Genomic DNA, 15,851 nt, shown 5'->3' with positions numbered 1-15,851 from the left:
GTGGCTTTGCTTGCCTGGAGTCTGGGCACTTCTCTGCACAAGAGCTTGCAGGATCTAGGCCTCAAAGGTGAAAGGTCTTGTAAATCATTACTAATCTGCTGAGCCATGCGCACTGCCAAGTAATTCCTTAAGCCTTTGTGTAGGCTTTGGATGTCCTTCATGTGACCCCAGCCTGGAGAACTGTATATGCTTCCAGTTTTAAAAGTTAAGTTGCTTGGGGTTTTTGGGGGGTTTTTTGGTTGGGTTTTTTTTGGTTGTTTTTTGTTGTTGTTTTTTTTTTTTGTCTCGGACTCTGCACAAATCACGTGGTGTTCCCGTGCCTGATACTCAGCTCCCATCACAACGGCCCATCTCTCGGGTGCAGCAGCAGTTGGCAGGTCCCTCTGCTTGGAACTGGGGAAAGCTGTACGCAATGTATAGTCGGTGACTAATAGAAGTATAAGAATAGAAATTAACGGAACTGGACCTGCCACTCAGCTGCGTATTTCTGACTGTGATCTGCCAGATCACTTATTACGCTAGTCGTAACTGCGGCAGACAGATAGGTTTTACGTGGCTTGAGTTCCAGGTTGGTCTCCTTGGTCAACCCAGGACCCCTGTCTGGAGATCTGTACAGCAGATGAATCCATCCAGCAGCTGAACCACAGGCAGCAAGTGGATGAGAGCTGTGCGCTGGCTGGCTCGGTGTGATTCCCAAGCCTCCTATAAGGCTCCCAAGAGATACGGTACGAGAACTGGGTTATTGCATGTCCAGCCACTCCTCTGCGCTCATGTCCAGCACTCTTCTGCTGCAGAACTGCTTGTGTGAAAAAGGCTCCTAAATCCAACCAGGAAAACTGCAGAGAACTAAGATGTCTCTATTCTCTGCCCATGTATAGGGCCGTGAGAAACGTATGTCTATGCATACCATAAGTCTTAGCAGATAAAGATCTCCTTTCATCCAGCACTTTTAGCCTTTTGTATTATGTGGTTTTAAGGTGCCTCAGGGTAATACTTTCTGGGCTACAACTTACCTGCAGCCACATGCCATAAATAAGAGCTGTAAAGAAAGGATGCTTCGTTCCTAGGCAGGGGTAACTCTGCTTCTGTCTGTGTCTTCCAGCAACCACTGGTGAGGCTGAAAGGGGGAGCCAACACTGGCGAAGGACGAGTTGAAGTGCTGAAAAACGGGGAGTGGGGAACGGTCTGCGACGATAACTGGAACCTGGTGTCAGCCAGCGTGGTGTGCCGAGAGCTGGGCTTCGGGAGTGCCAAGGAAGCAATAACAGGCGCGAGACTCGGGCAAGGTAAGAGCCATGAGAGCTCTGGGGACCGTTCGTGCCTTGTCCACCTCCAAGAACCCTTTCATGATTCAGGGCAGAGCGTGTTTTTACTGGGATGTTTGTTTTGGGGACCAGGAATTTATTCTCTGCCCTTAATAAGTCTCTTGAGTCCAGGAGCTTGAGGCTGAACTGGAATATGTGACTTAGAAAGATATTCGGGATTCCTTGAAAGAAGTCTAGTGATGATGAGTTTAACCTTTCCCTCAGACTGTTCCAGTAATTATTTCTTTATCATCACATCCGTTGCTCTCAAATTCTCTTTAGGAGTTCTCTAGATCCACATCATGGTGTAATGGATTACTAGAAGGTTCCTGGCAAAATTGCATCCCGGATCTAGACTTCAAACACTCTCCAATTTAAGAACAGAACATTAATTTAGCCCATTTATAAATAGAAGGGCATTTGAACAGTTCAGAGCCAGGTTTGGGTTTGGATTTCCTGTATTTGGGAGTTGGTTTAAATCCCAAACTGTGGTAAATGGTAACTCAAAGCCTAACGTACGCCCTCTCAAACCACCTTCTGATTCACACACCTTGCTCCCATAGTGTAGACCCTAAAGAAAACGACACCAAACCAAACCCTTTATTGTGCGACTAAATGAACGGGTGAAATTTCTTCAGCCCAGCGTGGCTTGGAGAAGCGGAGGGAAAGGAACACGTGTAAAGCACAGCGGTGGTATCCAGCATGTGGAAAGCTTTAAAATGTGACCTGTCCGTTGGCTTTGCCAAAAAAATCTTGCGGTGGGATGCAGGGAGCTGCTGATGTGTTTAGCTGCATCTAGGAAACAGCGTAATCGTCATGGGGGGGGAAGTAGCTGCCACGTGAGGGGGGAGAACATGTCGTTCCCTGCCATCTCCCGCAGCCGCAGTCTGGAAACTCTTAGCAGCGGCTGCCGATTCCCACACGCTTTCCTTTCTTTTAATGTTAAACACTGGCAATCAATCAGTGCTCCCTGTCGAAACTGTCTTCTGGGATGACAAGTGCTTGGTAACTCCCTTCGGCAGCCGGGTCGTCACGTTGTGGTAGGAAAAGGAGCTCTTTCGACCCAAACTCGCCTCCCCGCTCCCGTTGCACAGGGGGGTCTCACAGTTGTTAAACTCTGTGTCCGCGTGCGTGTTCGCGCTTCGCTTTGTTACGGCTGCAGCTCGGTGAATTTGTGCGTTCAAAGACTAATTTGGGTCTCATCATTGCTGTGTTGGAGATTTAATTTCACGGGGTAAAACGCATAAAGAAGGGCTACGTGTTAAATCAGCGTGCAGTGTCTAGAAGTCCCAGTTAAGACAAAGTGACCTGTGGGAGATGAGTGCCTACCACAAAGAGTTCAGGGTACGGAGAGGATGATTTATTCCCCCTTTTATAAATTGGCACCTGAGACCCAGACTAAACAATTTACCCGTATTCACACAAGAGTCTGTTGAAAGGAAGATGCTGAGCCCAGATCTCCTGAACGTGTTGTCCACTGCAACATCCCTGGATGGAGAATATAGAAAAATGATTCAAGCAGTAGGTGAACATATATGTTGGATATACAGTCGTAATCCTGTTCGTCTGCTAAAGGGAAGGGCATAGAAGGAAATATAACTTTTATCACCATATTTTAGCACATACAGCAATGCAGTTTGGCTGCGTTTCAGTGCCCAGGACAGCAGCACTTACTGCCTCCATGTGCCGTAAAAGAATTTCCCCAAGAAAAGCAAACATGCCAGGGTTACGTGGATCAGCGCCGTGGCCCTGCCCTCTTGCTTTGTCATTTCATTGGTATGGCTTCGTCGGGCTATTTCAGTGGAGAACGTCAGACTGGATCCATCCTGCATTCTTGGTGCATCACCCTCCAATTCTGGTCAACGTCAAGGCATTCCTCCTACTCAAACTGTTCGGTGGCTTGCAGAATGATTAGGTCAGTGTCGCCATTTCCAGATCTAGACCACAAACAGGAGTTTAATAAGAGAGAAGCAAAAAAGGCTAGATACGCGTCCCCCAGCCGCCTCAGCCTGGGAGTCTGCTCCCGCATTGTATAGATATTGTGTGATGGGTGGATACAGGGCTGGCCGAAGTGCTAAGGTGCAAAAGGTGGCCAGAGCCAAATTAATTCTGTGGATGAGATTGAACCCAATACATTTATATCTCTGCCTTTGTTGTTCTTGCTGCTGTTGTCAGAAGAAGGCTCCAGGGTACATCCTGACTCATTCCACCACACAATTGTGGAAGTATGCTAGAGAGCATTTTTTTTCTTTTTTTTTCCTGTTTTCCCTGTGCCTCAGCAGAAGTCTGAGAAGGTGAGGGGTTCAGCAGACAGATCATTAAACTGTCACCCACGGTTAGGTCTCTGAGTCACAGATGTGCTGGCTGCCACATAGAGTTAGAAAGGCTCCAGAAGGCAGTGGGAAGAGGTTTTTAAGCAAAAGGATCCCACCTACCGTTAATAAACCAATTACCTTTTCCTGCCTTCCAGAGTCAGCCCTTTGCTTTGAACTAAAAGGAGCAGGCTTGAAGTTGCGTAAAATTTTCCTTTCCAGAGGAGTGAGGAAAAAAGGGTCCATGGTGAGGCAGTGCATGGCCGGGAGGTTGCTGATCAGAGCCCAGGTGGCAGTTCTGCCGCTAACTGGGCAATTTGTGTCATCTCTGGGTACAGACGAAGAAACGGAGCCAGCAGGCAGGTTGTCACATCCATGGAGTCTGTTCTCTGCTGATTTGAATGCTTTGAGACAGGTACAGCTCTCTGGTTCTGCGGAGCCCTCCTCACTCGTGCTAGGATGAGAACAGTGTTGCAGGAATGAAGAAGCAATAGTCGCTGTCAGAAATGGTAAGAAAACAGTTGCTTTTCTACCTCCATTACCCAGATCGGTCAGCCTGGCCTCTGGCAGCCTCCCGTTGTGTGCTATGCATACCAACAAGGCGAACTCCAAACTGAACTCCTGTATCTGGTGTTGGCCAACCTCTTCCAGCTGATGGAAAGGGCTGCTGGAGGGTATTGGTGGGTGGATGCTGCTTTCCTGGAAACTTCTTTGCCTTTTGCTTTGCATCACTGCCGTCGTCACGCTGCTTCTGGCTGCTGACCAGAAATGGGCACACCTGCGGCTCCGACAAGTGCCTGGCCGAGGGCTGAAGTGAAGCAAAGCACCTGCAGGTCGGAGCCCAGCGTCTGCCAGCATTTTGGTTACGCCAAGTCCGGAGAGCATATTGATAGCAAAGTTCAGGAGCGTTTTTATTCTCAGCCTCCCATCTCAAAGCTTCCTAGAAACTGCTGGAGACCACAGGTTCTACATCTGCTACTTGCAAGGGATCTCCTGTCAAAACCATTCGGTGTGTTTCCATCAGCAATTACTCATGGATTATACGGGCTCCAAGAAAGACTGGTTGTTCTCCTGTGATGAAGATCATCTGATGGAACCTCTGATTTCATCCCCGCCAAATTTCTTTCTAACCAGCTTCAGGCTCAGTTTGGAAACAGGACCTGAGAGCTTTGCAGGCAGGATTATTGCCTTCTCATATGTGTGTGTCTCTTTGGTAGAAATGAGAGTTGTCTGCTGCCACTTGTCCAGGGAGGAACCAAATGATTCAATTTGGCTCCCAACACCTTGAGACCATTCTCTGCAGCATGAAACGATGTTCACTCTCGTTTCCATCAGTGGTGTGGGAGTCCGTAACACACACCTGCTCCAGAGTTGTTTTACTGACTTCTCGCGCATCCCTGTGGTGTTACATTTTGTTGTCCCAGCAAACGTGTCTATGTCTCATTTAAATGTCAGGGCTTGATTGGGAGCAGATTCCAGCACACAGAACCCAGCCAAAAGGCCATAATTTGCGAATTCCTACAGCTGAAGTTTGTAGATTATGTAACAATGGAAACTTGGCTTTTTCTGTGATTCTTGTGTGCTTGAGTCCCAGAGACTACTGGAAAGAATTTAATGGTAAAATTATTAATAACAATCTTGCAGCTTTTTGTTTTATTTTTACAAGAAATCACTGGAATTTTTTCAGGGTTACCGTGTTTTGAATGCTAGAGGCCAGTGTGATGTCTGCAACGTATTAATAAACTGTTATTGGATATTTCTTCACCACACAGTAGCATGGGCAGAAGTAAGGACTCTTCTTTTTTCTTCTTTTCTTCCCCAAGGCATGGGTCCAATTCATCTAAACGAAATTGACTGTACGGGCTTTGAAAAATCAGTCACAGACTGCAAGTTCAACATGGAGTCGCAGGGCTGTAACCATGAAGAAGATGCTGCTGTGAGGTGCAACGTTCCAGCAATGGGTTTCCAGAATCAGGTGAGAAGCCGGGTGAGCGTGGCGACGTGTTTTTGTCCTGGAGCGTCATCTGCCCTCCCTTGCTATGCAGTGCAGGGCATCTGGGTAGGAATCGTTTCACCTAAGCTGTGCCTATTTGATGTAGATTTTAACACCTGCATTGTATTAGGAGGGGAAATAAGGGTGATGCTCCCTTTTTTGTACTGAGCTTTGAGCATCCCTAAGCATGACGGGGGCCTTATAAATGGGCGAAGTGCCACTTCAGCTGCAGCCTGTGCAGTCCAGTGGCCCTGTAAAACTGGTCCATGTCCCTGTTGTGATGGGATCTTGGTTGGGTCTCGTGACGGTGGTACCCGGGTGGCTGCTAGCATGGGTGCTGCTCTCATCTTTGCCACGTGGGGCTTAAAAAACTAACAGCGTGAAGTGGATGCAGGTTTTTCTGAGTAAATGCTCCTCCTGCCAAAGGTCCAAAGGGAGCTGAGGGGGGAAACTTTTGTAGGGAGTGTGTTACTCTCTTGCAGCTGGTACAGGCCACTTTCAGATGCTGGGCTTGGCTAGGCTGATTCCTGTCCACGGTGGGGGATGAAGAGCCAAACTGCACTGACTGCCCCGTTAGCAGCTGACCCGAAGTTTCTGGCCTCGATGACTTTAACCGCAAGCCTTGAGGAGACCCTGAGCGTTGCTTGCCCAACTGTTGCGTCTTCCCTCTGAAGTTTGCTATGAGGTTTATTGACATACGAGTTTTTATGCCCTGCAGCTGCGTCTGAGCGGCGGCCGCAACCCTTACGAGGGGCGGGTGGAGGTCCTGGCAGAGCGCAACGGGACTCTGAAGTGGGGCACCGTCTGCAGCGAGAACTGGAGCACCGTGGAAGCCATGGTGGTGTGTCGGCAGCTGGGCTTGGGGTTCGCCAGCCATGCCTTCCAGGTGAGTCCCCGTGCCCTCCCGTGCGTGTGTTTCGGTCGTGACGACTCGTGCGGTTGGGTCGGGGCTACTGGAGGAGGAAGGCTTATTTTAAAAAAAAAAAAAAACAAACCACAAACCACAGCGTTCGGCTTCAAAGCATTCGTTGGAGAGACCCTGAAGGTTAAACCTCATTGCACAACAGCCTTTGGGGGAAATTCAGAGCAGAAGGAGCTGTTGCAGCTCTGGGCAAAGCTGCTGTTTTCATACTGCTCAGGGCTCAGATGTCCTGGGAAGCCTGATTCCCTTAGCCCTGCTTGGGCTGGTGGTTACGTGCAGTTTCTTGTCCCTCCCTGAGTCAGGGGGGGAGCTGAACTCCTCAAGCTGACTGAAGTGTGGAAGCCAAGTTTAACCTGGTGTCAAATCACTTGAAAACAATTTGATTTTGCTCCTGTAGTTACTTTTCAGTGCAGCGTGTACATTATTGTGTAGTGGAGCTGTATCCTAGCTCCCCAAGTTGTTTGTATTTCTTGCTCCTCTAATGACAAATGCCCTAAGCCCTCCCTGCTTGCACACGACTAAGACTGGCACTTAATAAAGGGATAAAAACTACCAACTAACAAGCTTGGGATAACCACAAAGGAATAAAGTGTTCTTTCCCAGCGAAGCTCTTTGGCACAGTGAATGGCAGCCTGCTGTGCTGGCTGGAGGAAAGCAAGCAGCAGCCGTAAGAGCTGGAAGAAGGGAGGGCAACAGCTTCCCACCCAGTTCCCAGATGGATAAATGGCATCAGGTGTAAGTAGTTGCTGTTGGCCAATAATCCTGGTGCAAGATACTCTTCTGTACTGATGCATCCCTCGAGGATCACAAGGTGAAGGAGGGGCAGGCAGACTTAGGTGTAATGGTAGATTTTGAAAGGAAATATATAACCTCTGGGCCTTTATTGCAGTTCACAGACACTGGGAAAATGGGGATTTGGGCTCCTAAAATAATCTGGTTTCTCCCTAAGACAAAGTAATCCCCTGCCAGAGCTTGCTGTCTTGCTGTGCTCTGGAAATGCAGCCCCTTTGAGGCATTCCAACTGGGACTCAACAATCTCCAGCAGCTTTGGGGAAACTTAGGCTCAAATGGCCACTGAATAAATAAACTTCATGTGTGTTTATATAGATGGAAACCTGCACTCAGAAAACAGCCTTAGATCAGTTCTGGAAAGAAAACTATTTTCCCCAAACAATTTCCGGAAATTGAAAACTTGGGCAAACAAGTAAAATGTGGTTGCAGAGAGCGGAGGCTGTCCCCATTCTCCAGCCCTGGGGTCCGGTCATCTCTGCTGTATTTTCCTGCCGTGTCTGGCCCGCTCGGCATTCAGATGCAACTGGCTCTGCTGGGCTGCAGCGATAAACCCAGTGAGAATTAGCGTATCTGCTGACTGCCTGCTGGTTTTGTGCAGGGAGGAACAATAAGGCCTTGAAATGACTAATAGCCTCAGCATCCTCGGGGCTGGTGGTTGCTTATTGAGAAAGCAGGAGAGACCGTAGGCAAAAATGGAGAGTTAAAACTCTGCCTGGAGAGCGCAGTCCTGCCATGAGTTTGTCTTTAAGGAGTGACCAAGCCAGGATCCAGGAGGACACGCCAGGCTTCTGGGCAGGCGGATCCCAACCAATTTAACTGTTATCCATGGCCAGAGAGGGGATCTGCACGTCCCTGAGGGGGATGCTGGGGTCAGATACCCAGGGGGGAGAAAACTGGAGCTGCCCGCCCTGCTGTTGTAGCAATCCCCCTGCGCAAGCTGGTTCCACCAGCTGATTTGCTTCCGTAGCTGCCAAGCAGAGCACAAGAGCTGAGGATAGCCACGTCCCTTGAACACTGGCCTTTCCAACTGCCTGGCTCTATTGACATAGCCCTGAGAGTCCGGCAAGAAACAAGACATTTTTTCCTTTAGCTGAGACTGCTGGTATTTAGAACAGAAAAGGCCCTTATGCACATCGCGGCTGCACCAGCTACATGAGCATAAAGCTACACTGTGTAGAACAGGGCAGCCCTGTGTGCGGGTGTGCAAAGAGTGTTGCTAACAGGGTTAACAAACAGCCTGTTGCAATGGAAGCAATGGTACAGATGGGTTTTCTTTTCCTGGAAACGTGCTCCCAGCTTTGACACTAACAGATCTGATTTTTTTCTTCTTCTTCTTCTTCTTACTTCCCTCTCTTTCTCCCAAGCTTTGCAGTTGCAGCTTCATCAGGGTTTAGTGCACTTAGTTCTGTGAGTGGTCTTACATTGTGAGTTAATTTTCTGTCATTCCCACATGTTTTGTAAAAGTGGGTGATGAAGATGAGTAGTGAGGAGGGTTTGAACATCTGTGAATGCCCCCTCAGAACCAAGAGATGCAGACCCTGGGTTAGCAGACCCTGTTGGTCCTGGTACTCCTCAAATGCCTTGTTTCCACTGCCATTCCCGGCATGGCTGTTAATTCTGCCTCCCCTCCTTGTGCAAGCAGGCACCCTGGCATTACTTGTGGCCCTCCCAAGTGCACAGATGTCACAAGACAGATGTGGTTTAATTGCCAGGCATCTCTCCCAAAGGCACAGCCTAGATGACTTAAAACATCCCGAGGATGAATTCATCAGCTGGATGGGCAAAGCAGGGTGGAAAAGTGAGTTTACAGCTCGATTAAAAACAAGCATAGATTTTAACAAGCTCAGAAACAAGGAGAGAGATCTGCTTAACACTGGTCAGATGTTCGGGGCAGGGAACACGGTCAATATGGATTTTAATTCCAGTCCTAGCCTTCTACTTAGACTTGGGCTCATTCCCTGAGCTACTCTGCTTTAGCATCCTTTGGCAAGATCTGTCTCCTTGATAGTGTGGGGTCTTGCATTGATCTTCCCTGGAGGGAGAATGCAAGTTACAGGGGAATGAATATTCCCCCAGCAGTCCACTAAACAGTGAACAGTATGTGAAGGGCCTTTTTCTGCTTTTCTGCCCAGGAAACCTGGTACTGGCACGGAGACGTCACTGCTGACAGCGTGGTCATGAGCGGTGTCAAGTGTTCGGGGACAGAGATGTCCCTGGCCCACTGTCGTCACGACGGAGCCGATGTCTCCTGTCCCAGAGGAGGTGGTCGTTTTGGTGCTGGTGTGTCCTGCTCGGAGAGTGAGTAACTTGGGTTTTGTTTCATTTTGGCATAAGTGTTCACCCTGAGATATGCAGGAGAAATGGAGTGGTCTGTGCTATGCCTTGGATACGTCAGAACAGTGGCAAATTGCTGTTGATGGGGCTGAGAAATTCAGCGTAAGGAAAGGACTGGCCTCCACCTCTGACAGACACTTGTGGGGTTTTTTTGTTGTTTTTTTTTAGCAGCCCATCAGTTAATTTTAAACCTTCCTTCCCTCCTGCCAGCTGCCCCTGACCTGGTGCTCAACGCCGAGCTGGTGGAGCAGACAGCCTACCTGGAAGACCGCCCTATGTTCATGCTGCAGTGCGCGCTCGAGGAGAACTGCCTGGCCAGCTCGGCCGTCAACACCTCCGTCACCTCTGGGTACCGCCGCCTGCTGCGCTTCTCCTCCCAGATCCACAACAACGGCCAGTCCGACTTTCGCCCCAAGAACGGCCGCCACGCCTGGGTCTGGCACGACTGTCACCGGTGAGTGCCGCCAAGATGTTTTTGCGCGGTCGGTGCTTCCTTCCATCCCTTTCTGCTGCCCCGGGGGGGAATTGTTTTACCGTGGGAGTACAGGGCTGAAACCACGGCTGTGGACGTGTGTTAGGGCAGCTGTGATCATCCCACAGCAGAGAAACCAGCTTATTACAGTAGGAATTATAGTTAAGAACTGGTACGTGAATAAGACAGATGTGGAGCTCTCATCGGGAAAGATGTATATGCGAGGGCAGTATATACATGGGAGTATGCGTATATATGGACAGAAGGAAGCGTGTCCCTATGTACCCGCTGGGTGTAGAAAGATGCAGCCATCTCTGCTACTTCCCTCACCTGGGAAAGGACTCAAGAACATGGAGTAATTCTGCATTTTTTTTAAATGCCTCTCGACTCCGCTTAAACTGTGTACAGCTGGGAGATTGGTTTGTGCTTATTTTTGACAAACAGTAAACTCGCCCCCATAAATGCATCGTTTTTCAGGGGGAAGCTGACAGTTTCAGCCAAAGTAAACCAGGGAGAGGAAAGAGAACTGGAACCAAGCCATCCAGATGCTTTGCTTCTGAAATGATGGCCTGTTACAAGGTTGATTTTCTCTAATTTGGGGTAGAAGGGAGCTAAGTAACTCAGTGCACAGCTCTCGTCCTGCCACTGTTGTGAGACTTTTCCCTTGTGAAAACATTAGAGCAGTAAATTCTCAAATCTAACAGCCCTGCAGTCTTCATAAACGGCGTGAGCGAGGCGAGACGCGTAGGTAGCACTGCGTCAGCGTCGCGATGCTGCGGTGCTACTGGTCCGAAGCTTCAGATCGCGGTGTGGGGCAAATGTTGGCCGCTTACCCTGCAGACAGGTTGGTTGGTAATGTTTGCAATCGGAGGCGCAAGCAGAGCCAAAACCTTGGCAGCACAGAACCCAAGGTAAATAGGCAATGGTATGTTTAGGGAGGAGGAAACCCAGACCAGTGCGGTGTGAGTACCTGCCTTTCTGGCCTGGTTGGGAAGGGGCTGGGGGAATACGTGGGTACCGCAAGGCTTTGAGCACGTCGCAGGCTGGTTAAAAAGGAGGGCACTTGGAGCAATTTGGGAGAGGCTGCGTAAGTGAGGTGAGACTGGGAAAGGATCGGGAAGAGGCCAAGAACCATCTGCGTGCTTTAAACTGGATTCTGTTTATACGGAGGAGGATGAACTCAATTCCTTTTCAATCTTTCCAGTCTGTAAACACCAGAATGTAAACACCTCTTTGAATGATTCAGACATATTTCAGAAACTGAGTCAGACTTGAGAACCTCAAACTTTTATCAGAGGCAGCCAAATGAGACAGCCTTAAAGTCAACAGCTCAGCCACTGCAGAATGCCTCTTCTTTCCTAGCTGCCTCACTCCATCACTAGGAGCTTGTTTAGTTGGCTTTTGATGTGGAAGCAGAACAAAAATGGGAAAGACCTGTAGCAGGGAGTGAAAAGTTATTAACTTCTGGCAGGTAGCAATTTTTTAAATTTTTTTTTTTAGGGGAAAGACAGGAGGAGGTAGGAAGAAACCCACTCTCCAGAGGAAAAATTTCCTTCCCTTCCCTCCTTATTCCTTTATCTGTAAATATGTGTGCACAGTGATGCTGCAATAATGGTGGTTGGAAGTTTTTAAGACATGATTATTTTTACAGCTGGGAAGGAGAGGATTTCTGCACTTTTTTCCTTTTTTTTTTTTTTTTTTTCTTTTTTTTCAACTCCAGAGCAATGGCTTTTGAATTAGGGCCTGTCTGCACAGTTGCTTCACTCCTCGGAGTCGAGCTATGCAGATGACCTCTGCCGTGTCTCAGCGCAGTGTTCCCAAAGTTGGGGTACACATACAGCGATTTCTCGGCACCCACGGTTGCTTTCCTGTTGCCCGCCACGTGCTCGTGCTGTGGGTTTACTCCTGATTCCAAAGCTGGGATCAAATTCAATGTGTTGCATCAGCATGACCGCATTTATGTGCCCAGCCCCGACCACGTGGAGCACACGACTGTTTTAATCGGGTATTTCCATCTGCTTCCTGTTCTGCTGGTCCCATGGACTTCAACGGGACCAAAGCACAGGCTTAATTTTTTGCTGAACCAGCAGTGTGGCATAGAAAAAGGCAGTGTTCCCGAGTTCAACATCACCCAAACCCTGCTGTGGTCTAACTTTGCTAGTTAGGGGTCTGCAGCACAGACCGCATGCTCGCTCCGAACTGTTGCTGCGCCCAACGGTGCTGGAGCGTTCCCGATAGCAGCCCAGGCTGAGTTGACACTAACACTTCCCCGTTTAAAATTATGAAATGTATCATGTGTGAACCCAGCTGTCAGGTTGTTTAGATTTGAGCGGAGGGAGTGCTGAGAGAAGCTGGTTCCATCTGTTGTTAGTTTTCTGCCAATAAATTTACATTTTGCTTCTATAAAAATAAATAAATAAAAATAGCCAGGTTGCTGCTCTGGGTACACCCAGCTCTCTTTGCAGCCTGTTGTTAAGGAGCAGGTGAAATATTTCTTGTTCTGGTAAGCGGCAGGGCCACTAGAAACGATGACCTGACTGATGATGGCTTTGATTTTTCCCTCCTTTGCCGTTACAAAACACAGCGTGCTCCAATGAAGGCTGGGGCAACGCTTTCCCCTGGAAGAGCTTTAACACTTGATGTGTAAACAAATACCCGGGCCAGGAGCCAGCACGAAGGCAGCATGGGCGATGGTGCCGTGCAGGATTATGCCCAGGGGAATATTTCCCAGCTGTGGTTTCTGACTCTACATCCTGTAGTGCCGCTTGGTCCGCGGCACTTCACGTGTTGTCGTGTATTTACCCCCGCGGCCACGGGGCTGGGAGGTGGAATGCCTGGCCTGAGGGATGCAACAGCACAGAGAATCGAGTCCGGGCTACTCGCATCCAAGTTGTCGTGCCTGAGCTGCTGGACCAGACCGTGCAGACCTTCAGAGCTGGTAATTAAAGAGGTGTCTGTTTTCCCTAAAGAGAATTCTCCCTGTCTGTGCCTTGCAGGCATTACCACAGCATGGAGGTTTTTACCCACTATGATCTGTTGAACCTCAATGGAACCAAGGTGGCTGAAGGACACAAAGCCAGTTTCTGCCTGGAAGACACCGAATGCGAAGCAGGTATATTTGCCAGTCCTTTGTGCTGGGAATTTATCACTATCCCCATATAGGTGACTGGCTTCAAAGATGCTGTCAAAGTCCTGAGCAGGGCTAGAATGTGGCCTGACAGGAGCCAGAAAACCAGTCCTGAGGTTATGAGTGGTCTCTACAGGTATAAAAGAAGCCCCGAAGGCCCCGTATGCTGAGGTTTTCAGACCTCAGCTCCTTACGTCCTTATTCTGAGCTGCTCTGAAAACCTACGTGTGCAGTTTCTGGTTCCTGTAAAGTGAGAAATTCCAAAACGTGCCTCGGGGTGATGAGGTGTGGAAGGTGGCAGCTCCTCCCGTACGTGTATTTCAATACAAGATGTTGAGCAAGACACTGTTGTATTAAATCTCATCCAAAATACTGTGCCTGTAGCTTGTCAAAATCTATGGGAGTTGGAGAACAACTAGCCCTTCCTCTGATGTGCCCGAGGGTGGGAGTGTAACATTTTGTGCCTTAACTCTTATCGTTATCGTTTAGATGTGCAAAAACAGTACGAATGCGCCAATTTTGGTGAACAAGGAATCACAGTTGGATGCTGGGACGTGTACCGTCATGACATCGACTGCCAGTGGATTGATATTACTGATGTCCCACCAGGCGATTACCTCTTCCAGGTATGGGAGAAAAAAGGGATTTGAGACATTTTTGAGAAATTTGCTGTTGCTTTTATCTTATCCATTAGGGATGTAACCGACTGGTTTATTTGTACATCTTCTACAGTGCTATAAACTTCCAATTACAAAGACATTATATTCCCAGGATACCTAAAAGATAAAGAATTACCAAACAGGACAACAAAGTGTTACCAGATCACATATTTCCCTGAGTGAAAAATCAGGGCCAATAACCACAGTTTAGGGATGATAGTCCTAAGAAATCCACGTGCAGCTAATACTTGATAGTCCTACACAATCCACGTGCAGCTACTGTTGTTAACACACTGTGTTACATGTCACATTATATATATGCACAGCATCCCACTGTTGTCTTGATCTAAGCTTTTGAGCTGTTTGTAAGCAACACTCGCTGCACTTGCGGATTAAATAGTGCTATTCTTGTGGTGTTTGCATGAGGAGTTAAGATTATGCCTACAGTCTGTTTTGTGCAAGTGGGTGGAGTGGGGGAAATTCTTTGGTTCTAAAACCAGTCACTTAAACTGGAGAGGAGTGAAGGGAAGAGGAATTATTTTTGTCTGCATTGCTATCGTGTGAAATGTAGAGAAGGTGGTTGAGGGTGTATCTTGGTGGGAAGGTGTGATCTTGATCTGGCTTTAATCAAGTAGTTTCTGTCTCCTTGCAAAATGAGTTAGGTTTTTCCTGTTAAAAAAAAAAAGTATTATGGTGTAATGAAAAAGCTGATTCTGTTTCAGTCTGACTAGTAAGTGTTATATCCAGTCCACCTTTAAATAACTTTATGCTGTGTTTCTCCATCACTCCCTAGGTTGTCATCAACCCAAACTACGAAGTTGCTGAATCCGATTATTCAAATAACGTGATGAAATGCAGGAGCCGGTACGATGGGCAGCGCATCTGGATGTACAACTGCCACATAGGTGAGAGTGACTTCTGCAGGGGGGAAGTTTAATGACTGTTGTGCATAGATCAGACTGCATTGCCAGCTCTTTGCTAGGAATTCTCTGTGCTTCCACTGCAACGTGCTTACGTGCTGTTTGTACGCGCTTGGAAGGATGAGATATTGAAACCAAACTACACTGGTGCTATTTGCTGTAGACTGTTCAAAGGCAGACACTGCCGTGTCTCTGTTACAGGGTCAAGCTGCTACAGGTTGCAAAGAGTAGGATGGCTGGATGGGATGGGACAGCTCGTTGCTTAGTGCTGCGTTGTACGTGTTACGGGAGCAGCAAGCACAATGCTGGTAAAACAGCTCTCTGTGCAAGGTCCGAAAGAAATGCCTCAGGCTTGGTAGAATGGGGATAACAGATGTTCCAGCTGTATCTCTTCTACAAAGCATTTTTCCCTCCCAAGGCTGTCGGACATAAAGAAGGCTCTCATGCAATCTGAGAACTTGTTTAGAGTGCCTGAGTAGGTCCAGGCAAACAGCTACACCTTCTTCCCAGACTCAAATTATTACCAACCTGGGACTGACCTCTTCAGACCCCAAAGCTTCTCTTCTGTTGAAGAGCAAACAAGGACAAGGGTGTGTGAAGCAGAGCAGTGGAAAAGGGCCCTCTGCTTGAGCCAGAAATGAAAGTGCTCTGCTGTCCCTTGAAAGTCACGGAAAACTGAGTATTTTCTTGAATACGTGTAAAACATTATCATTTGGAATTTTGGGGGGTCTTGGAAATATCAGAGCCAAACTTGTTTAAATTTGCATTAACAGTCAATTGTCAAGACCATTTTAAAATGGAATTAAGTTGGGGGCTTCGTAAGATAATATATTTTCTGTGTTAAAAACAGTTTAACAGCAACTGCCTGCCAACCTCCAAATAAAACCAGTGGTGAAGGCAATTTCCAGAGCTGGCTAAAGTTCTTCAAAGAGTGTTTTTCCTGAAAAAAATCCATGTAACCACTGATTTTTCTCATTAATTTTTTGTTGTTTTTTTTTTAAGAAAATACTTGTCTC

The 15,851-nt window shown here is 47.9% G+C and overlaps 1 protein-coding gene across 3 annotated transcripts in view; it reads left to right on the top strand.

Moving 5' to 3' along the window:
- Window positions 1-15,851, top strand: part of LOXL2 (lysyl oxidase like 2) — a 57,986-nt gene that overhangs the window by 37,846 nt on the left and 4,289 nt on the right. For all 3 annotated transcript variants that reach the window (XM_075043563.1, XM_075043562.1, XM_075043564.1), the window contains exons 6-13: window positions 1,103-1,286; window positions 5,440-5,591; window positions 6,328-6,495; window positions 9,456-9,621; window positions 9,868-10,111; window positions 13,126-13,241; window positions 13,746-13,882; window positions 14,709-14,820. In XM_075043563.1, the coding sequence (XP_074899664.1) occupies window positions 1,103-1,286; window positions 5,440-5,591; window positions 6,328-6,495; window positions 9,456-9,621; window positions 9,868-10,111; window positions 13,126-13,241; window positions 13,746-13,882; window positions 14,709-14,820 (1,279 nt within the window). The remainder of the gene's footprint in view (window positions 1-1,102; window positions 1,287-5,439; window positions 5,592-6,327; window positions 6,496-9,455; window positions 9,622-9,867; window positions 10,112-13,125; window positions 13,242-13,745; window positions 13,883-14,708; window positions 14,821-15,851) is intronic.

The sequence above is a fragment of the Buteo buteo genome, chromosome 12, assembly GCF_964188355.1.
Source record: "Buteo buteo chromosome 12, bButBut1.hap1.1, whole genome shotgun sequence".
Classification (NCBI taxonomy): domain Eukaryota; kingdom Metazoa; phylum Chordata; class Aves; order Accipitriformes; family Accipitridae; genus Buteo; species Buteo buteo.
The sequence above is the reverse complement of the archived record's forward strand: the minus strand, read 5'-3'. Positions and strand labels throughout refer to the sequence as shown.